Source organism: Calypte anna, chromosome 6 (genome assembly GCF_003957555.1).
Source record: "Calypte anna isolate BGI_N300 chromosome 6, bCalAnn1_v1.p, whole genome shotgun sequence".
Lineage (NCBI taxonomy): Eukaryota > Metazoa > Chordata > Aves > Apodiformes > Trochilidae > Calypte > Calypte anna.
The window spans coordinates 32,945,181-32,968,899 of record NC_044252.1 but is presented as its reverse complement, the minus strand read 5'-3'; the positions used below and the strand labels follow the sequence as shown (position 1 = coordinate 32,968,899).

General features: G+C 43.5%; 1 protein-coding gene across 2 annotated transcripts in view; it reads left to right on the top strand.

The window, feature by feature from the left end:
* Positions 1-23,719, top strand: part of ADAM12 (ADAM metallopeptidase domain 12) — a 164,921-nt gene that overhangs the window by 81,183 nt on the left and 60,019 nt on the right. For both annotated transcript variants that reach the window (XM_030453107.1, XM_030453109.1), the window contains exons 4-5: positions 12,801-12,879; positions 16,646-16,722. In XM_030453107.1, the coding sequence (XP_030308967.1) occupies positions 12,801-12,879; positions 16,646-16,722 (156 nt within the window). The remainder of the gene's footprint in view (positions 1-12,800; positions 12,880-16,645; positions 16,723-23,719) is intronic.

The following is a 23,719-nucleotide window of genomic DNA, read 5'->3' as shown; positions in this document are numbered from 1 at the left end:
GGACTATCAGCTCCATGCCCCAGCACTGGGTCCTGCATTGTTTGGGCAGCTGGAACCATCCTGATAAAATTTTATCTCCTGGTTTTTGTTTTTTTTTTGCTCTGGAAGCCTGGTAGCCAATTCCTGCAGAGCAGCACATCCAGTGACAAACCCCTTAGAATTTCCATGTTGTTATTGCAGAGGCCACCTTTTTAGGTGACACCTTTATAGGGCAGTCAGCACTAAAATATTGTTGGCATTTTTCTGGGCATAAATAATTTTAAAGAGTAAATTTAAATAAATTTTAAAATAAATTTAAAGAGTAATTTAAAATTCAGAGAAAGCAAATGAAATAGTTTTGGGTTTGGAAACCAGTGGACAATTATACATTGGTTACCTCCAGCCTCTTGTAGTGTCTGAACACTTCTTTGAAGAACTCTTATAGAGGGGCTTGTGAGGTTTTGTTGGTTTAGTTCTCTAGTATTAAAATTTCCTGATTTAGCTTATATCTCACAATAAAACAGGGAGGAGCACCTCCTGACTTGAGTGTAACCCAAGTAGAAGAAAGATAATTCAGAATGGTTTGAAAATAACCAGGAGAGAAAGGAAAGGAAAAATCATCTGTCCTGTAATTAATCTTTCTTTTGGTATTCCAGATGTGAATTTTTCCTTTGGGTGTTGCCTGCCATTCCCTGGGGTTTGCAAAGTGCTTTCCTGGGCAGTTTTGGTATTGCCAGCACAGCCAAGGCATTGCCTGCTCCTCCTGTTCTCAGGAAGAGGTAAATTTAAGGAATAGGGTGATGGGATCTTTTCCCATGCCACAGTCTAGTCTTAAGTCTCTTGGCAAAACTTTTACCCTAATGAATTCCTTGGTGCTGAGTGCTGGTTTTTGACTGATCTGCAGAGGCAGAGGAACAGTTCTACATCACTGCCCAAACTTTCTAAAACATCCTTAAGTAATTTACATGAAATCCAAATCTGCATGTAAAATATTCTCATGAGTTAAGGGTTTATTCACTGTGAATTAATTCTTTTAGTGGGAGGAAACCTAAACTGTCTTGACTGAAATGGCCTTTGTGAAATAAAGATCTGTTTTCTAATATTTATATCCAATTCTACACATTAGATTTTTTTTTCCTCTTTCTTAATTCTGTCTGAAACTACCTCACCAAGCCCTTCACATTGCTGGTAACACTAAATCATTAGAGGTTCTTCTGTGCCTGTGTCATTAAATAGTCTCTCTCTGATTTACCAGAATGTGGATTATAATAGAGGCATTAAAAAGCCTTGTATCTGTAATTGCTTTTTAATGCCATTGCTATTTGTGGGTAATTTTAGATTCAAAGAAACCTGAAAAGTCATGTAAAAACATGAAGCATTTGTTGATAAAGGCGTGCCTAGGAAAATTCATCATACATGATGTTGTTTAATTGAAATACTGCTGAGGACCCCAGAATGGAGAAGGTTTCTAGGTGCAATGCTTTATACTTAAGTCAGACTCAGTGGTTTACTGATTACTGCACACTCTGTGATAGTAAAAAAAATAAATATTAAGTTGTATGTTTTATATGAGCATTATTAAAAATGATCATAGCAGTTCCAGGTGTGACACATAGCCTGATCCAGGAATAGTAGGAAAAAAATACTGAGACTGGTGTTAGTTCAGTGCTGTGCTGAGATGCAACTGAGGCAGCAATCCAGTTTTTGAATCATGGAATCCTAGAATGTCAGGTTGGGAGAGACCTCAAGGATCATCTGGTCCAAGGCTATTGATATGAGGATGATGTGGTTCCCAGGGATGAGGCAACTGAGTGAGCTCAGAAGTCTCCTAATGGCTTTGACATCACTAAAAAACTTTCAACATCTCACTTGAAGCTTAGCTCAGGAAGGATGGCTCTGCAGGATCCTGTCCAACCATTTCTCAAATGATTTATTTCTTCACTCTGGCCATCTTCTAAGTTAGTAACACCTACAGAAAATGGAGCAATGTGCTGCCAAGATGTCTCTGCTCATGTCTGCAGCCCTGCAGCACTTGCTTTATTGAAATCTGAATAATTCTGTGCAGTGTAAGAAGATGGGATACCAGGTGCATGTATTTCATGTAGGGAATAGATAAAGATGACATTTTCTAAAGGGATTTTGTGTGTCCAACTTGGCCCAGTGCCTCAGAGAGAGCTGATTTGCAGAGGTTGGTTCCCCAAACTACTGAAGCTGTGTATTTGAAATAACTATTCACATTTAAGACTGTTTTATGTATGTGCAAATCCTTGTAGTGCTGTAAAGCATATATGTGTGTGTGTCTGCATCTGTAATGTCTGCATCTTTGACTGATGTCTGTGTGTATGAATAGTTTGTATATAATCCTGAGGAACTTTATTTTCTGGCAGATGAGTCTACATTCGTTCCTAAAACCCTGAGCAACAATAGAATTCCTTTGCAGTGTTAGAGGGGGAAACATTACAATAAAAATGAAGCATACTTTTAATTATCTGTAGTCATTCCGACGAAATCTGTATATAATGAGCTTGATAAATGCTGCTGCTCTAGGCATCAATTTTTTCAAATGACAGTAGAACCAAAAATATCTGGAAAGGCATTGTTAGCTTAGACTACACAAAGGTTTTGAGGTCTTGGTTAGTAGGAATAATTAAAATTACTTATGGGAGATAAGTGTCATATCTCTGTCAGCAACTAAATGTTAAATGTTATTATAAACTAATTACTTCCTTGAATTGAAAAGAAAATTATAATTTTGTGTCTTGTTGCTGAAAGACAGTGTGTCTGATCCTTCTCTCTCTCTAACTCTTTACCAATGTATCTTCAGTGGCTTCAGTGCAAGGAGATGCCCTCAAAGTGGGTTAGAAGCAAGTTAGAGGCTTGGGGCAGCCAAAAACTTGAGTGTAGCAAGAAGTCAGAATCTGTTTCTGACATGAATCAGTTCCTAAATCAGTCAAAGCAGAAGGAGCTGATGCTGTGGGGTTTCTTTTGTGTTGCTGACCTTGGGCTTGATGCTGGAGTGGGGAGCAGGGAATTAGTTACTGTAGAAGCATCCAGCAGAAAGGTGAAAAAAATAAAAGAAAAAAGCTAAAAACCAAGTTTACCCTTACCCAGTGTCCCAATTTCACTGCCTGTTCTTCCTTTCCTGCCTGAAAAACAGGACCATGGAGCCTGACCTGACAAACTAGGATGGTGATCTGTGTTTTACCTCCTTTAGAGATCCCCCTGAGGTCATGTCTTCTGGAGTTGGTGACTTTGGTGCCTCCTGTGCCAGGGGGTTGTGGAACCCCCTGATCTGAGGGTTGTCTAAGAAAACTTTGTGTTGGTTTTTTTTGTGTCTTGCTTACCAAGAAAAATGAATCTCCAGGCTAGGAGTGTGGTAGCAAACACAGGCATGGGAGAGGTGATGAAAGGAGGGATGTGGAGAAACCATGTGGGAAAAAAGGGAATTGAAGGATGATGATGGGTGGCTAAGCTAAAATGCAGGGAGTGTAGGAAAGTAATCAATAGGTAAGCAAGAGGAAAAGAAGAAGGAATATTTCAAGCCCCATCCTTTCTCTCAGATGCCTCCACTCTATAAACTCCTGGTACCTCGTGCCCAGGGGTTTGTACTGCCAACGTTTTCATTGTCTCATCCCAAATTTAAGTCACACGTTGAAGCAGAATTAGTTGGAAAGAAGTCATCATCCTCTTGAGAGTATTGCCTACTCTTGCTTGAAAAATCACTCCAGAAAACCACTCCAGACTTTCCCCAGCAGTACCGGGCAGGATCTCCCAGCCTTGAAGGGTGGAGGATATGCTCATTCCAGAAGCCTCCAAACAAAAGCATACAGGTTTCTGAGACAGTGGGTATCTTCCTGCTGTTCTCCTGCCCCAGAAAAGCTGTGCAAGGCAGGAAAATCCAAGCCTTTTCCATGGACTTCCACAGGAGCAAGGCTCCAGGGCATACCCTGCCATGAGCCTCAGCACCTTCCCTCCAATTGGCAGCTGCAGCCTTGTTGTTTTACCAAATTAATTGCTCTTTGGAGATCTCACTGCTTTAATTGGGAAGGAAGAGAGTCAGGGGAGAGTGAGAACACTCTTGTTCAGTCCCAGAGACCCCACATTTGTCTCACAAAGGGTTTGGAGGCAGAGCAGGAGCAGTAATTTGGGGCAATGTGGCATTTTTGTCACAATTTGTTTCCCTCTTGCTGGCCACCACTGGAGACAGAATACAGGGCTACATGAACCTTTGGTGTGATGGCCTTCAGCCAGCCTGGTGGCTTTTGCACCTGCTTGATTTTAAATGGACGTGTGTACCAGATCTGTAAGTTGCAGACCAGTAGATTTTGCCCAGAAATATCCCTACACGTCTCTGCCTTCTTCATCCAGGATTTTAAGAGGTTAGTGGGAGAGACAGCGAGGTGTTGGGTGAAATGAAGGCATCTCTGGAAAAGTCAGGGGTGTTCTGCAAGTGAAATATGAGCAGAGCCTGCTCAGAGCAAATGGCTCGGCCTCGTGGCAAGGAAAAAAAATTGTGGGCTTAGTAAAATCAAAAAATACAGGTTTCTGTTTCAAAGAGGGGGCAGAAATGGCAAGACAATGAAATTTAAATTAAAAATGCAAAGGCAAACATGCAGTCACACACTCGAGAGAGTAAAATCTGGAGAGGGGGTGATTATTGGTTAGTCTGAGAATAAACCTTGGCTCCTGGCTGTTTCATGAGTGTAAGAGCCTGGCTTTCTGGAAGTCTTGCAGATGCTGGCATGTGACCTTTTGTAATCCCACAACACTATTTCTATTTTTTTAGCTATATTTTAATAAGTTCTGATCTTTCATTGGAACTGCTTCATTTTCTGTGTTCATAAAGCTTCCACGCTAGGACTACTTTCTTTGGATGTTTTAAATAGATTTCTGTCCTAGTCTGGAAGTGCTGAGATGCAAGGCCTGTCAGAGACTGTGCCCAGTGACATCTGTTTGGCGGCATCATTTTCCTCAGCTAAAAATGACATCTTTAATTGAATGCAACATTTCAAATGGGCTTTGACAGCTTTCCAGCCCTCTATCTCCAAACGTCCTACGTAATGAGAAGACGCCATCCTAGAAGTGTTACAGGAACCATAAAGGAGCTGGTTTGTGAAAGGCAGCACTGTGATGCTAGAAAAAGAATGCAGTAAAATGTTCTTTTTTCTGCCACTTCTGATGTATGTCCTTCGAAGCTTCTGAAACCTCCCAGCCTTCCCTAGGGAATCTTTCTGAGCTGCAATTTTACGGCCCTGACTGTGCTGCCTACATCTGTGCTCTGCATGCAAGACTAAAACCTTCAACCAAAAATGAAAATTCCCCCTAAATTATCTTGTAGGAGTTTGAGGGGAAGTGTAATAATAGGAAATATGCATTTCAGAAGAAACCACAGTCGTGTCACCCGAGGAACAGATCCCTGGAAGGGGAGCCAGGAGTTTCAGGGCTGTGTTAGTCTTTTGTCTGGCCAAAGCCAATTCAGAAGACGGCGTTGCCTGGAGTTGTCCGGGTTCAGCCCTCAGCCTCACTGTTCACATTATTTTTGATCTTTGCCACAGCTACTTCAGAGGTGTAGCAGTTCAATGGTTGTTTCCAGCCTAATGCTTTACTTCTGGCACGTTATTTCAGGGACCCACAGCCACTGCCATCACTCTGAGTTGAAACTACTCAATACAGCTCACACGGTAAAGTAGCTTGGACACAAGCAGCTAACAGTGTGCCTGAATGTACAGAACTGTATTTTTTCTACCAAAACCCAGTTATCTGGTAAGGGCTGTCACCTCTGCATAGCTGACAACCTCAGAGCCTTTCCTGAAGGTGTTTGCTGCCCAGCTGAGCCCCTCTGAGCAGTTTTGGTCCAAGCTCACAGAGGTGGTTCCGTTCCCTCTTCTGCTGGAGAAGCTTTGCCAGGTTTCCAAGTCCTCTTGCAAAGACAGGATGGACCTTGCTGCTGTTTCTCTCTTTCTCCCCCATGTGCAGACACACTTCCCATTAGATCAGGTTGCCCCAAGCCCCATCCAACCTCTCCTGGAAAGTTTCCAGGGATGGGGCAGCCACAGCTTCTCTGGGCAGCCTGGGCCAGGGTCTCACCACCCTAACAGTGAAGAATTTCTTCCTAATATCCAGTCTAAATCTCCCCTCTTTCAGCTTGAAGCCATTGCTCCTCATCCCATCCTTCCATGCCCTTGTCCCAAGTCCCTCCCCAGCTTTCCTGGAGCCCCTTCAGGCACTGGAAGGTGCTCTAAGGTCTCCCCATTGCAGCCTTCTCTTCTCCTCTCTGAACACCCCCAACTCTCTCAGCCTGGCTCCAGAGCTGCTCCAGCCCTCCCAGCATCTCCAGGGCCTCCTCTGGACTGGTTCCAACAGCTCCGTGTCCTTCTTGTGTTGGGGACTCCAGAATTGGACCCAGCACTGCAGGAGGAGACCTTTAGCCAAGCTCAAACTATTTTAGGGAGAGAACTCCTTTTTACCCATCTGCTTGGTTGGAAAACATGTTGTTTATTTTCTTCCAAGGGTGAACATGCTTTCACTGCAACACTGGTTAGCAGTGGTCTCTTCATTAACATTTTTGGAATGAGAATGATGAAATAAATGCTACAGTTTGGGCAGGCAAATGGTTGGCATAAAAATAAATGAGTGATGGCTGCAGGGTGTGCACTGACAGCCTGGAACAGCATGAGGGGCCTCTGATGTGCTTAATTTCATTTCAATCTTCTTCTGTGGAAGTTTGGGGCAGTGAGATTTATGGTTTATTTTCCAAGCAGTCAGGAAACAAGAAAGCTTTCAATCACTCAGTGATTGCCAGCTCGGGAGATGGTTTTCTCCCTTTTAGTTGTTCAGCTCTCTTTGCTTCAGCTGTTCTTTGGTTTCCAGGTAGTGACTGGTTCTGCAGACTGGATGCTGGTAGGCTTCAAAAGCTATGCTGGTCCCTCTGGTCCCCCTTTCTCCAGCACACCAGAGAGCAGCTCTCAAGGAGAGGATTTGTGTCCCAACACCCAGCCCAGGGACAGCCCAGAGCATGGCTCTTGCTTTGAACCATGTAGCATGAGTTTCTGAAAATTTGCTCTCTTTGTGCCAGATCCTCATGGGCAGGGGATGGGGGTAGGATTTGAATGTGGCTTGGGATTATATGAATTTCCCCCTCAAAAAGTGGGTAGAAGTAGAGAGACATGTTCTTCAAATGTGTGATCAACTCATATTGTCTACTTACTGACCACATGAAACAGGTCAGAAGCTGCTACCATAGTTAATACTGAAACTTTGGGGACTTGGCTGATTTTCTAGCTATGACAGTTTTGGTTTACTCCCCTCTTTTTCCTCCAAATTGTGGTGCTGATGAAGCTCTGGAAAATTCTACCTCTTGGGTTCTGCAGTTATGACATTGCAGCCCTGCTGGGGCAGCCCAGTGGAGTGGAACAGGTAGGATATTGTGGAGACATTCACTGGGAAAAGGTCCAAAAGCATTTCAAATCACTTTAGATAATTGAAGAAGGGGAAAGAAAGTGACGTGTTTGAAGAAGAGGTGGTGGTGGTTTTGTGAATAAGGTAAAGCCAGGTGCTTGTGCATGGGAAACTCGTTATCCTTGCTCTGCTCCTTATTTTGCAAGGAGAAAGAAGTGGAAAACATCTGTGTGAATATCACCTTTGTGAGTATCACCTTTGTGAAGAGCAGGAGGTCCTTGAACTGAGGCCACCACTGCAGCTGCAGTGAGCATAACAGGATGTGTCTGTGAAGGAATACAGTAAGTGAAGAAATAACTACTGATTGCAGGATGAAAGTCAAAATGACCTGAATTGGGATGCTTTAGAATTAATGGAGTACAGTGGTGTCAGGATGCAGAGGTTCAGGTGCCTGTTTCATTCTCTTTCTCTACCCCATGTGTAGGCGAGGTAGAAAATGCAGAGGCCAAGGGCTTGTAATTAGAATTTGTATAACAGGGTGAGGTGGTACTTGGATGGGGGAGAAACCAGGCACTTTGTCACTCAGGAGGACAAGAAAGAGTAACAGCTCATACCTGAGGAGAAGGGAAGTACTACCAGCAGCTTCTTATGATGGATGCAGGTGGAGCAGCTGCCATGATCTAAGAAGTCATGGAATCCCAGAATCCCAGACTGGGTTGGGTTGGAAGGGACCTTAAAGCTCATCCATTCCCAACCCCCTGCCAATAGTCAGGGACACCTCCCACAGCCCAGGGTGCTCCAAGCCCCATCCAACCTGGGCTGAGACACTGCCAGGGATGGGGCAGCCACAGCTTCTCTGGTAGATGATATTTAAGGTCCCTTCCAACCCAAACCAGTCTGGGATTCTATGCTCCTAAAAGGCAGATCCAAACCCAGTCCTGTGTGCTCTGAGAAAGAGATTTCCTCCTTGACCTTTTGTCTACCCATTTCTACACCAAGAGAAACTCTGGTGTCTGCTCCTACTTCGATAATGCTGAGATTTTTTCCTGAGTAGTGCCAGCCTGAGAAGCACACAGCTCTTGTTGGGATTTTATAGCCTGATATCCTATACTTGGCCCGTGGGTGGCTGAGGGGGAATTTGATGGTAATCTGCATGATATATGTACCAAGAAGGAATAGGGATTGGTTCAGCTGGTGAAAGAACTGCAAGTTGGAGAAACCAGAGAAGGTTGAATATCAGGAAATGTAGGGTGGCAGTAACATCTGTTGGCACATGGAGGAATCTCCCTTGGAAAGCAGTGGGGTCAGCATTGCTCCTGGCATCTGAACAGAACCTAATTTAATCTACAGTGTACTTGGCTTCCAGGAGGACATCTGTATGATCCACTGGGGTTTTTTTTTCCATCCTTAACTTCTGCAACTCTGTCTTTCTGACTCTCCCTAGGTGATGAAATATCATTATAACCTTTGAAATAATATATTGGTGCCTGGAGAGGAGAGACTGATTTTCTCATTTGCAAGTGAGAGGCAGCGTGTTAAATTACCATACCTGTCATTAAATGGACTCAGTGAAAAGTTTGATGTGTTTATAACAGGACATTTTCTTGCTGCCCAAACAAACCACCTAAGACTTCTCGTTGTGGGAGGTGAGGGTTAGAAGTTTAAGTAACAGTCATCATGTTCCCTGAGGCTTTGGATACTGGAAGCTGCTTGACACCTGAGCAAGTTTCAGCAACTCTGCCAGGTAAACTTCCTATTGATTTACAGGGGCTGAGGAAGGATAAAAGTTGTCTTTCTGGGCCATCCAAGCTTCTACTTGCTAATTTGGTGCTGGGAAATACGTGAAAACATCCAGAGTGCTAACAAATACAGTGACTGAGTACAGAGCTAATTTAACTCAAGACTTCATTTTCAGAGAATAAATGAGAAAGTTGTGAGTTGTGCTGTTGCTTCAGCTGCTTCTTTTTTTTTTTTTTTTTTTTTTAATCATATCCAGCAGTTGATGGAGTTCTCCCTAGCATTTGTTTCTGCCTCTTCATGCAGTGCAAAAAATTGATAATCATCTGGTACTGCTGAGTGCTGTGGCTGACAACACTGGAAACCCCAGACATGGTGATGAATTGCAGTGTGATCCAGTAATGTTATTTTGATCCCTGCTCTTTCAGAATTACATAGATCCAATTAGGTTAAGTAGCTTGCCATCTAAATTAATTCACTTTCCACTATTAATCTCCTTTACTGGGGGTCAAAACCAGAAATGTAACTCAGGCTGCTACATCACATATCTTTGGGAGGGGGATGGAGAGATAATTAAATTACCTAATAGATACATATGTTGGCTCCATTGTTTGCTGTGTTAATCATTCTTGCTGTAGTTGGAACATCAGGTGGTGCAAACTCAGTTGTGGAGTATCAGCTCTTGTTACACTGAGATTTTAAAACCTTTCAAGAAATGTCTTTACATGGCTGGCTGTCCCTGGACACCAATGCTGCACAGCTTTGGGACACTTGGAAAGTGTGGAAAACAGCTTTTTTCTCTGCCAGAAATTGTTGGGCTCCCTGGCTACAAGTTTTCCAGAGGTCCCCAACCTCTACAGTGTGGAGAAAATCCATCCCTCTGGCTTGCTCTTAAACCAGCCCTGGATGTGGCAAGGAAACAGAATTCCCAGCAGTGATGTCTGAGTTACTCAACAGCAGAAGTGTTGATGAAGACTCCTGAAAAACTTAATTATTTGTTTTTTAATAACATGAAGTTTCCATGATTTGAAATCCTACTTTGGCCTCTCCACTGGGGCAGACTTTTGATTTTATGAGGTGGGATTCCATCATCTTGGTGCTCTGACCAGTCCTTTATTACTCACACTGGGAATTTTGATGTGGTGTTTTCCTCAGGGTAGACAGCAAACATTCCTCCTGATAGGGACACTGATGATGGCTACACCAGGAATGTGATTTCCCTGCTGTATTTCCTCACTTTTGTGAGTCCATGAAAGAGTCAAATGAAAATAGAGATTTAATGTAGGGGAATCAGACCCAGTGTCTGGAAACTGGACCTTGACAGTCAATCTAGATCCAAAGTTCTGTGATTTTACAGTGATTTTACATTGAGCTTGACTGCTAAAAATTTCCCTGGCTTCTGATAGCTTCTCCATCATGGGAGACCTAGAGAAGGGCTCTCCATAGTGGTTCCATCACTGTCATTGTGCTAGGACATGAATTCAAGTAAAACGACCTCTGGAATGCAGCAGGTCAGCTTGCTGATCACAGAGCTCCCTTTTGGTATTAAAACCAACAAGTTTATGAAATATTTTCTAAATCTGTGCCCCTAGGCAGAATGAACAGAAGTGGAAAGGTCACCTTTAGCATCACTGCTGTCAAACACTTTGGAGACAGCAGAGCATGAAGCCACTGTATTGCTCCGTCACTTTGCCTTTATGCTGTGGCAGGTACCCAACCCTTTGCCTGTATTTTTTTCTCATTAAATAAAAACCACTCTGGTATCCTATGCTAAATCTCATTTCTAAAAAGTGCACTGCACGTTGTTGGCTTCCACAGTGATGGGGTCTTTAGAAAGGTAATTAATGTCTGCTAAGCACAGAGCTTAGCAGGGGTTTCATATAAATAATAATGATAATTAGGAAAGCTCCTGCTCTTTGTGATAACAAGAGAGTAGGAAGCACAGATGCAGCAGACTCTGTTTCAGACAGGACTTCCAGGGGCTGCAGGCACAAGAAGTGAGATAAATGTTGGTGTCAAGGGCCCTCTGAGACACCACAGAGGACCTGAGCTGTCCCTCCAGAGCTGGGTGGCAGAATGGATAAATCAGCACTGGATGCTTGGTTGGGCAACCAAATCCTCCTCTAGGAGTGGTGGTAGCTGAGATCCAGAGCAGTTCTTGTGTAACCTACCCAATGCTGCAGTGTTTCAACATTTGCTGTCTATTAATAGACTGATGAAACTCCAGAATGAAAAATGTGAAGTGAGAATCTGTGCTTGAATACCCATTTTTACCTTCATCTTTCTATGTTTTGGTTTTTTTGTCTTTTTTTTCATTCATCTTTTTCTTTTTTCTTCTACCTTTAAAGTAGAGGCTTTTCTAGATAGATTTCTTCTCTGGTGTTTGCACAGTTCCTAGCACAACAGATTGTGTCTGAGCCATCAGGTATTAATGTGATGCTAATAAATTGGTGATGAAAATTAAATTTTTCTTCATCTTTTAGTTTTAGTGTTTGTACAAAGTGCAAGAAATACATACTGAGAATGTGGACAAGTTCACACTAGTATCAGTGCAAGAGAGCAACATTAACCATCTTCAGATGTAGGAAAGGATCTGGTTTGGTCAAATCAACAAACCCAGGGAGAAACCTGAGTCTGGAGTAGCATTGAATATTATGAAATGTTATGTCAAAGATTTTCAATAGTCCAAACTCCAGTTTTGGGAAGGTGATGGTGGCATTTATCTTTGTTTTCCTCTATATTGTGCATTTGGATTTCACTGAAGCAGTTGTCAAGTCTCAAGCAGGTTTGTGTTGAGGCATGGAGCTTAGCAGCTGTGTTAGGAGTAGAAGTGAATATGTATTCTTCCCTCTGGCCTTGTTAGAAATGCTCTTTAGATGGGGAGTTGAAAAACAGATTAACAGGCAGGTGCTGCCTTCCCTATTCCATGAGTTTGCTACAGAAAGGAAAGTTTTCACAGTTGTCACACACATGCCCCTCTCTGGAGATTTCCACAGTAATTGAAAGCTGAAGACTTTGTCATTTTTGAAGGCAGGAGGGGAAGTGCAGAGAGAATGAGAACAAAGTGTCTCATCATCACAGATGTGGTCTTTCTCCATCTCCTGATACCTCATTTCACGTTGTTTTTATGAACATCCTTGCCAGAGGATCCGAATAAATCCAGTACTCTAAATTCTGTAATGTTCTTGCAGTCTTTTGCCTTGAGTGTCAATGGAATGAGTTTGTTTCATTTACCAAGAGCTAAACTAGTCTTTGGGTGGTCACTTGCTAATGAAGACAACACTCTAGAGTAAAGAAGAAGCAGAGGGAAAACATTTTCCTTTTGCAAACCCTGACATTACTGAGCAACACTCCAAAGGTCTCCATTTCAGGTTTAATGTTATATGTGTTGAAAATTACATGGAAGATTGAAGACTGAGATGTGCTGGCACACAGTCAGACCTCATTTGGCAGAGAAAGCAGTCAGGAAACATGTAGTCTTTTCACAGTTAAGGAAGGAAATGTTCATTGACTGCAGCTCTGGGTTTGGGAGTTCTATTTTTCCTCACCTCGCACGCAGCCCCGGTAGTAGTTGGATGACTGCTGCTTGCTTTTGATAGCTGTCTCAAACAGAACAGCTGAAGGACAAAGTCAAGGTGATGTGGCCTTAATATCACAACAGCTCTATTATTTTTTTTTTGTTCCAGGGGCCTGCTAGCCAGCAGCTTCACAGAAACACATTATTTGAAAGATGGCACTGACGTGGTCCTCGCACGCAATCACACGGTAAGGTTGGTGCTGCGTGGGCAGAGGATGCTGCAGCCCTAAAACCCAAAGTGCTCAGAGCTGCCAGGATCTGAGCCATGGGATGAAACAGCTCCATGTGTCATCTTTTCTTATGGCTGCCTTTTGTCTGCTGTGATTCTACACGTGAATTTTTAGAGAGGCTTTAAAGGCAAGCTGTGGGGTTTCAATCGAGTGATTTTTAAAATCTGTAAGGTTTATTTAGCTTCTGGGAAATGCACCCATTAACATTTTACAATAAATGCAGCCAGTGCTGATCAGTTATGGAGAAAATCCTGGTTCAGTTAGGAAAGAAGCCATAGATACATGATTTCCATAGTACAGAAGGTCTTGAAGGTTTGGGTGTCTTTCCACACGAGGGAAGCCACGGATCAGGTTGAGAGAAGGGGTTGGCTCTTTGAGTTTATTTTTTTAAACCAGACCATAAGACTGTTATGGATATACTTTCAAAACAAATCAATAATAGTCCTTATATATATTTATACATATATAAATATATAGCAGCTTTCAGTACTTGAAGGGGATACTGGAAAGCTGGGGAGGGAGTTTTGCAAATGCACAAGGGGGAATTATTTCAAGGTGAAAGAGGGGAGAGTTAGATTGGATATTGGGAAGAAATTCTTTGGTGTGAGGGTGCTGAGCCCCTGTCCCAGGCTTCCCAGAGAAGCTGTGGCTGCCCCATCCCTGGCAGTGTCTCAGCCCAGGTTGGATGGGGCTTGGAGCACCCTGGGCTGTGGGAGGTGTCCCTGACCATGGCAGGGGGGTGGCACTGGATGAGCTCTAAGGTCCCTTCCAACCCAAACCATTTTGTGGTTCTATGATTCTATGGTACATGTGTGTGTGTTTACTTCTATGTATTTGTCTCTATATATATATAAAATATAGCTAATATGGGCCTTGTTATAATCAGTAGATAAAAGCTGCTTTACACAACTAAAACCTACTGTAAGGCAGTAATGTTTTTGTCCTCTGACAGTATAAAAGCCTTAGTTAGAAACAATGCAGCAAGCAATTTTAATTATGAAGTTTATCTTTTATCTGCCTAAGTCCTGTGAAGTGTTTGTTATGTTATGCTACTTATTTATTGATACTGTCAGAGGAGGCATCATGCTTTGTGTTCCCATCCGTAATGGCTTGGCTGCTCTCAGCTGAAGGCATTATTTCTATGCATAACATCTTCCTCCTGAAAAAGCATCTTCATTATTGTCCCAGCCCTCCCATGTAAAGCAATCATTTTGAAAGCTTTCAGTGTTTTCTTCTTTTGCTGGATACTTATATCTCCTTCAAAGTCAGCTTAGTAGAAGATAGTAATTTGGTTTAGGAACAGGAAGGCTGTATAGACTCCTAAAGGAAATAAAAGAAAAGGAATGAAGCACACAAGTTTTGGACACATTAGCCTACATTAACATGAATATAGGTACAGCTAATGATAGCCAGGCTTTCCCTGGCTAAAGAAAACCAGCAGTTTTCACAGTGGCAATCAGTCATCATGAACTCTGACAGTGCCTTTTGCTGCCTGAAATACTTTCTGAGACATCAGGGAATTCATTTTTCATTAGATGCTGCAATATGGTTTGAAAAGGATGAGTCTCTCCTATTTGATGTCTATATATATCTCTCTCTTCTTCACTGAGGACATCAGTTTAGTCTGTAGCTGAAACCAAATCCAGTTTTCCAAAAGTTGCTTAGTCAAATTCTGCTTGGAGGTCTGACTTGTGGAGCTGTCATGGGGGGAGTTTTCTCCAGCCCACGTGTCAGTATCCAGGTTATTGAATGGATGGCAAATTGAAAAATTTATGGTTATCCATAGCTGGTATTTATTAAATAATCTCAAGTAAAGGTAGGTAGAGTACTGTTGTAGGTACAACAAATCAGCCATGGTAATTACTTATTTTTAAGGGGTCATCCATTTTATGTCCTGGTCTTCAGGAATAGAGAGATTTGATAGGAGAGAAAAAAAAGTAATCCTGCAGTTCAATGGAGTTACTGAACTAGAAATCAGTTTTCTCCCAGCCCAATTGCAGGCCATGGTCTGATAAGTTTACATTTTCAGTGCTGGAACTTTGGCATCACACAGCCTGTGGCTCCCTGAGCTGGTGTGAAATGGGCCACAACAAGGAGCTCAGAGTTAATCGAATGACAAGTTGCATGTGGAGAGGGAGGAAAGCAGAGCCCTGGCTGGAATTCAGTCTGAGATAAAGGCAGCTGTGCTGTGTGGGGCTGGGTACCAGCTCCCAGAGGGATGTGCTGAGCACTGCTGATGCTAAACCCCAAAGACTGAATTCTTCAGAGCTCTGAGCTGCACCTCTGCCTTCTGCTTGCTTGAAGTGAGGAAGAAGTGGTTTGGGTTTTGGAGTGTTCCAGGGTCAGAGAATGAGAGTCAGTGCTGTTGTTTTTTCTTGTGGCTGCTATCTGGATGCATGTGGCTGATAATATAAAAATCAAGTGAAATGGTACACTCCTGCTGAAAGCTTTGTCATCCCTAGCAATTGTGTCTGAAGCAATCATCTCCCAAAAATCCAGTCTATGACTTCCTCCCTTTTATTGTGGCTTTATCCTTGCTGTTACTGACTATGACTACTAATGCTAAAAATACCCAAGAGTAAAATACTCTGACTCTGTTTGTGTCATGTCTTTCACTGAGGAAAGCCACTGAGATTTGCATTTGGAAAGTCACATGTTGCTGGTCTGTGTTCAGTCACTCATGTTGGATAAATGCTCCAAACAAATATTTTTTTCTGGTATAAACTTCTTTGCAGAAAATTCGTATCTCTATTACTTCATCTCCCCCAGAGTTTTCATGGCTGTTGCTTTCTTTAACAAAATCAAGGTAGTCTTTAGAAGTCTGCTATGTGAAGCTTTTTAAGTGGAAAACATGCCCCCAAACTGAAAAGGTTAATTAATGCAGCTAGACAAATGTGACTGAAGCAAGCAGTAAAAAGGCAGAGAGAGATGACAGGTTGAAGCATGAGTGATAACTTCTTTTTGCACTAATAAGATAGGGACCTTTTATAACAGTGTTCTCAGTTTCCAGGTGGCATTCAAAGGAACCCTGAGTAAAGAAATGCTGGCCACAAAACACTCATTGCTTCCCAGCCCCTCACACAATTGGCAGTGTAATAAAACCTTCAGTCAACAATAAAATTAACCTTGATTCCAGACAGATATGCTTATGGGCTGAGAAAGTAGCTGTGTTGGGGGTGCCTTTTGCAAGCAGTGAATTATTAAGGAAATACAATAACCTAGCTGCAAAATGAAACTGGATTGTTGCCTCTCCAAATAGAAGACCCTCTTCTTCTTGGTTGTTCTTAATAACATGCAGCCACTCACTTGGGTAATTCAATAAAAAGTTTCCTTTCCAACCTGTTTCCATTTCCCTTCCTTTGCTCTCTTTTCAAGCTATGGGTTTGGGATTGGCTTTTTTCATACTTTGCCTTATGCATAGCTACTTCCTCTAGACATCTGTAAATGGAAACGAACTTAAAATATGTTTGTCTAGAGGAAGTATTAAAATGTGTCAGCTGATTTCTTCATCAGATTAATTTTATAAAACATTCGATTTTGTAGCTTGAAATAAAATAACACACAAAAAGGCTGTCAGTCCTGTAATTTAACTACTCTTGATCCTCTTTAAAAGAAAAAAATATGAAAAAACAAAAACGCCACCACCCCCAACCAGCTTTGGAAACCTTGAGAAGAGAGCCAAGAGCTTTCCTGTGTACTGAAATGTTTTCTCTTTTGCCATCAGGGTCACTGCTATTACCATGGCAATGTGCAAGGGTACCCAGACTCTTCAGTCAGCATCAGCACCTGCTCAGGACTCAGGTGAGTCAAGATTTCTCTCATCCTTCACCTTGGGAAAGAAGCATCCTGGTAGCTGTTGAGTTTTGGTTTGTTTTTTCCTCAATGTACAGGTATTTAAAAGGCATTTGGACCTGGTCCTTATGGACATGGTATAGTAGTTAGATGATGGTGTTGGTCAAAGGTTGGACTGGATGATTTTGGAGGTCTCTTCCAACCTCAGCATTCTGTGATTCTGTGATATCTGCTCTTCAAATGTTGGTACAGTCTGTAAAAACATTTTTCCTTCTTCTGGCTCTGAAGGGCAAAAGAAGAAACAGAAAATACAGTCTGGGGGAGGGGTTGCCCTGATGTCCCATGATGTCCCATGATGTCCCTTCTCCCTCCACCCTTTTGCAGCAGTGTGGTGCTTGGCATGGGCTGGGGCTGGCAGTGCCCTCCAGTCCTTCATGTCCTGCAAGCATGGCAAGGATGGCAGGACTGCCTCGAAGCTGCAAACCCATGCACTGTCCAGGAACCTGGTCAGGAGGAGAGTTTGTTTTATAAACATGGCTGTGGAGCTCTATTAATTGCCTTCCCACCAGGTAGGATGCTCAGCATCAGGATCTGAGCTGCTTGTTACCAGCAGATTGACATTGCTGAAACCCCAATCTCTTCTGAGGCTGAGGAAAGAACAGGCTGACAACATATTAAATACACAATGGACACAGTTCAGGAAACAATTATCTTCCTTACTTGGACAATCAGAGCCTGATATTTACTCACATTGCTGTTCCAAATCACAGTAATTAACTGGAAATTGCCTCAGTGTTCTCCCTGGAAAACCCACTTTTCCTGTCAGATTTCCAGCTGTCTCAACCTTTTCTGGATTTGTTTAATTTATCTCCAAGCAGCATGAGTAGCTGGACTCTTTTTCCCTTGATCTTGCATTTTGTGCACTAGTGGTATTATCAAGGCTTTTAATAGCAGAGTTCTGGGACATACAGCAGCAGAGAGAGCAAAGAGTTGGTTACCAGGACCCATTTTGCCCTTGTAGATGGGATTTCTCTGGCTCATTCCCACATGGAAAGGGGTTTTATGGGTGCTTCAGGATGTATCTGGCATCTCCCTCAAGTTTATTCTGATTAACCCCTTTCACAGACCATGGCAGTTTGCAAAATTCAGTGTGGTGCTGATGGTATTTCAGGTGAAGGGGTTGGGCTGCTGTGATGTTCTCAGGGAAAATGGACGCTGTGTGCAGTGATGTCTTGTTCCAGAGTTAGCTAAGAAAGCAGAACTCTCTTCCCCACATGAAATGCATTTTCCTTCTTCTCTATTTTGCTCATTTTACATTCAAGCCAGCCAAGTTGTTTCCCAGTTTCAGGCAGTGAGGTATGGCCAGGCAGCCTCTGGCAACAGAGCCATTTATCTCTCACCTGATACTACCACATCACCCCTCAAAGTGCAGGATGACACCACGAGGCTCCTTCCCCCACAGGCAAAGTACAGCAGCATCTTTTGCAGTACAAGCTTTCCTAATTTTCCCTGCCAACACATGGTTTCCTCCAGCAGGAGAACAACTGAGGAGATATCTCAGGATCCGTGCCCACTGAGCTGCTGCATTTAGTTCAGAGTGTCGCTGAGAAGAGCTTGTGATAAGGGTGCCTGTTGATTCACTCCACAAAACTCATTTCACAGCCTGGCAGCCAATAGTGACAGCTTCCAGTCCTTACCTGTGCTTTATCTGAGCTGGGAGTGTCTGTCTGAAAGGTTTCAGAATACATTCTCAGCATCTTGAACCATCCAGACCCTCCCAATAGAACTGGTGGAGGAAAAAACCAAGAGGTGTGAAACCCCACGTAGCTGCACTGAGGTCCTGTAGTGAAATGAGGCAACCAGGTGCCACTAATTAGCAGGTAGTGGGCATGAGCCTAATGAGCCCACCTGTGCCTGATTAGGGTGGGCCCCAACTGCGCATGAGCAGGATTAGGAGGCCAATAAAAGGTGAGGCTTGAAGCACAGGCTCAGCTCAGTCCTGAGCAAGCCAGCAGAGAGGTCAGTCAGATCTGGAGCAGTAGCACCAAGCCAGGCTGATGAATCCTGAGGGCACCAGACCCAGAACACTATTTGTGCCCTTCTGCTGGAACACCTTGGAGCGCCGTGCCCTAAGAGAGGTTTGTGTTGCAACAAGGTCCTGAGAGCACTGAGCATCTTCCAGCATCCTGGCAAAGAGGAGGCTCCGAGGAGACCTCATCACTCTCTACAACTCCCTGAAAGGAGGCTGGAGCCAGGGGGGGGTTGGGCTCTTTTCCCAGGCAACTCTCAGCAAGACAAGAGGGCAGGGTCTCAAGTTGTGCCAGGGGAGGTTTAGGTTGGAGATGAGAAAGAATTTCTTTCTGGAGAGGGTGATCAGGCATTGGAATGGGCTGCCCAGGGAAGTAGTGGATTCTCCGTGTCTGGAGATATTTCAAAAGAGCCTGGATGTGGCACTGAGTGCCATGGGCTGGGAACTGCAGCAGGAGTGGATCAAGGGTTGGACTTGATGATCTCTGAGGTCCCTTCCAACCCAGTCGATTCTATGATTCTATGATCAGGCCCCCAGCTCACTTTCTATCCCTGTCACCAGAACATTATTTGGTGCTGCATCACTTGAGAAGTTGGGTGTGAAGATTGAGTTGAAGATGTGCCTGCTCATTGACAAGAGGATTGAAGTAGGTGACCTTTAAAAGTCCCCTTCCAGCCCAACCCATTCTGCGTTTCTATGATTTACTGCACGCAGTCCAGTCTGAAATAATAGGAAGAGAAATAAGAGAGTTCAAAATGACTTCATGGCTTTTCTGGCAGCTTTCCTTGTCTTACAGCTTGAAAGAGCAGTTATGGGTTGGATGGAGTAGGGTAGGATAGGGTTGGACAGGACAGGAAAGGACATTATACTTGCCCACCAAGTTGCTGGAGTAGGGATTCTTGGTTTTCCATGGCATGATAAAGACTCCAAACTGCAGGAGCAGAAACATTAAACCTCCCATGGCCCTGGAGCTGTGGGTGAGGACAGTCCCTGGGGCAGCCATTTCTCTTGCAGCAGTCAGTAGAAGGGAAGTTTGGTCTCAGTTTCAGGATCTGTTCCTGGCTTTCTGACAGGTTCTAAGTGACTTGGCCAAATCTCTCCCTCTCTGTCTCAGGTTGTCCATCTGGGAAATTCATTTCATGGTTCTTACCTACCTCACAGGGCTGTTGCATGGGACCAAAGTTTTTAAGTGCCTGAAAAACATCTCATGGAAGGAAGTGCAAGCTCTGAGCACTCATATCCTCCCACTCCTACTTGACAGACACCTCGGGCTCTGTTCCAGGTGTGGACAGGCAGAGGCTGTGTCTGTGCCTCCAGATTAGGAGAGGTCATTAAAAGACATGAAACTAAAGTCATAAAGAATGGGTCCTGCTTTTCAGCATGATCTGAAGCCAGAGTGCTCAGTGGGAGTCAAAGCAGCAAAAAAAAGGGATCAGAGGAATTAGTGAGACAGAAATAGAGGATAGAACAAACCCCCTCATTACCACTTTATAAATCCACCCTGCACTCACATCTTGAATTTTCTGCATACACTTCTTGGGGTGCCCTCCCCATCCCCATCTCACAAAAGGTACAGAGAAGGGCAGCAATTATGATCACAGGTATGGAACAGCTTTTATCTAAAGAAAGAAAATAGCCTGGGATTTGTCACTTTTGAAAGGAGAAAATGGAGAAAAGGGGTGTGATGAAACAAGGTTGAATGTCATGCAGAAGAGGGGCCAATGACTGAGGATTTATCACAACCCCTAAGTTAGGAGGCATCAAGTGAAACTTTAGAGCAAAGAATTTTTTTGGTCACCACGTGGAGCTCAGTGGAGCTCAAGTGGGTGTCAGTGTGAAAAATCTCAGTAGATTTAAAAAATTTGAGCCCATTTGAGAAGGGGAGGCAGGGGATCCTCCCCAGGGCAGTCAGACTCAAAGATGGCCCCAACACTTCTGCCAGAGCTGAGGGTCCCCACTGTGCCCCTATCTTACCCCTAAGTATCTGGCCAGGGCCAGAGTAAAGGTTCTGAGCAGAGGCTCTGACCCACTGCAACCAAGTTCTTACACTGCAGCCACATGGCTGAGCACTAGGGGTTTGTTGTAATGATTCCAATTAAACACAAGAGGTAAATTTTTCCCCACAAGGACAGTCAGACATTGGAGTAGTCTCCCAGGGGAAGTGGCAGATTTCCCCCACTTTGGCAAGTTTTAGGTCTCAGCTTGCTGGGGTGCTGAGACATCTCAGATAAACAATAATATGAGAAGGGTTGGACCAGATGATCCTTGAGGTGCCTTCCAACCTGACAGTCTAGGATTAGCCTGTAGAGGATTAGCTGTGGTTACTCTGGGATGAGCTACAGGAAGAATCAAGTGTGAAATCTGCAAAGCAGGCCAGGTTTGAGTGATTTACATTTTCAGGCAGATAAAGGGAGGGAGGTAGATAAGTGAGAAGCAGACTCCTCTCTTGTATTCCAGCTCCATTCCATCCTCTCAGACATAACATCTGAGTGCCTTGCTCCACATGGGTTTTCAATTTCAGAAAGAGTTGAATTGACACAGAGAGCTTCCTAAACTGCAGGTTAGGGGAGGAAATAATCCTGCCCTGAGCTGTATCCTGCTGGCTGCTCCGGAGGAGGAAGAGCTGAATGGGGGAGAGGAAATGGTAAATGCTGAATGGATGGGAAGGGAACAATGGGCAATCAGGATTTCCAGCACTTCCATCTGGGTAAGAAAGCCAATTAGACTGCTTGTAGGAAGGTGCAGGTATGAAAAATTCAAGTTGTTTCCTTCCTGTCCTTAGGAAATACCCTTCTTTTTATCTAGCTTGGAGGCTCATCAAGTTTTTAGCAAGTAGTCTTGGCTTGCAGCCACAGCACACATCTTCTAGGATAAATTTGTATAGACTTGAATGATTTTTTTTTTCCCCCCTTATTACTTTCTCTACAAGTGTAGAACCCAGCAAATGCACACAAAATTACAGCCTTGAAGACCACCATCTGCATGGGCTGGTACAGGGACATGGTGACTTCTCTGGTAGGGGAAGCCCAAGTGAAGCTGAAAAAGGTCCTCAGCAGTTTAAAAATACAAATGTCCCAGGAACCTTTTTCTTTCTAAACCACCCAAATGCTCTTGAAATCCTAAGAATACATCAGGGTTACCAAACTGCTAACTAATAACCCTCAAAGTATTCAGTGGTTGTCCTGTCTCATCAGGGACTGGAAGATGTAGTGGCCCCAGTGACAGGCTGGGGACAAGGCTCCAGAACTGAGCAGATGGCTTTTTTTCCATGGAATTCCATGGTCAGGCTACACAAGAGCATCTTTCAAATGGTCTGGCTGAACTCACTGCACCCCAGACACAGTCAGCTGAAGAGGGGGATTTAAATACAACACTGCAGACATGAACTATTTAAAAAAAAAAAAGAATGGAAGTAGGAAACCAATGAGGGAAAAAAAAAGTAAATTCCTCTTGTCTCCTCCCTCCAACTGAAGGGGAGATTTCACCCAAAAAGAAAAAAAAAAAAAAAAGTTAGGAGCAAATCCCAGTTGAGACAAGCACTGCTTTGGATGCTTACTTTTTCTGCCTGCTTGCCTGCTGAAGAGCTTTTAGTTCATGTAAACATCTTGCATGGTTTGAAGCTACTGGAGGCTTTGTGAGCTTAATGTTAGAAAAAAATCCAGCTTCTGGGCTTTCATGGCTTCTGGCTGTTTGAGTGGGAAAGAGCTCCTGAATCACCATCACCTTTGTGAGTTGTGTTCAGCTCTGTTGTTTGTCAATTGTGTGTCCCCCATGCACAGTAACCCCCCAGGTACCACTGGGACAAGCCTGGGAGATGTCCTGGTTTGAGCCAGGACAGAACCAATTTTATTTTTTTAGCCATTTTACTGATCCATCCCTGTCTGAGCCTGCCCCCTTCTCCATCATGCCTGTGTCTGGCAACACTTCATTTAAAAAAATCAAAAACTAAAAATATTTTTATGCATCTGGGGACTTGAAGAAGCATCCTATGAGCTGTGCCTGTTTGAATCACACCTTCTTTTACTCCTCTGTTATTTGCTGATCAGCCCCATGAAACGTGCTCCCTAAATCCTCCCTGCTGCCAACATCTCCCCCCTTCTTCCTTTTTTCTTTGCTTCCTTTGCTCTGTCTTGTCACCTTCCCAGCTGTGCTCACGGGTGACACTTTCTCTGATAAACACAATTACTGGTTCTTGCAAGCCAAGTGCTGGACATGAAATTGCATTAGCACTTTTGATTCGAGTAACTCCCTGCTTAAATTCCAGGCATCAAACTTTCTGACCCCTAGGAATTCACTGTGGACAAATCTGTCTTGGACTGAGGAAGAATTAAGTGCCTGCTCCTGTAGTCTCTGGCCATGGCTCCATTTTAGACACTTTGCTCTGCAATATATTTGCAGGTTAATGAAAGTGGTTGGCTGGAATAAAAAATACTTGATTAATGATGTGTCTGAGTGACAACACCTCCAGCATGGCTGCAGTTTGTAAAATCAATAATGCTACTGCTTCAACCTCCCCTGGAGATGCTGCCCTTTTGTTGAGTTGGGTCAGACTTTCTCTTTTAATGGAATCCTGATGTGCAGGATAGTTGGGTAATGGTATTATTTGGGTCTTGTGCAATGCTCTTCATCAGGAGAGAGTTCTTGTGTGTGGTTTGTAAAGTTTACCCCATTTTAAAGGTGGGGAACTGATGGAGAAAGAAGTGAATTGCCTGATTCTGGAGTCGAGCCCCCTTCCTCTATATTTTCAGGTCCTTTAAATGACCAAACCATTTGAAAAATACCTAAAAATCACCTAGCCCACTAGAAAAATTTTAATTTTTTTCCCAGTAGTATTCAACGAATTAAACGAGACTAAAAGTGAAGTTTTGATCGGCTACTTAATTTTATTTCCTCTTTTGTTTGTTTCCCCCCCTTATTTTCCTGGAGCTTTGTTCTATGAAGTCTTGAGAATGTAGAACGTGTAAGAAGGATAAATAA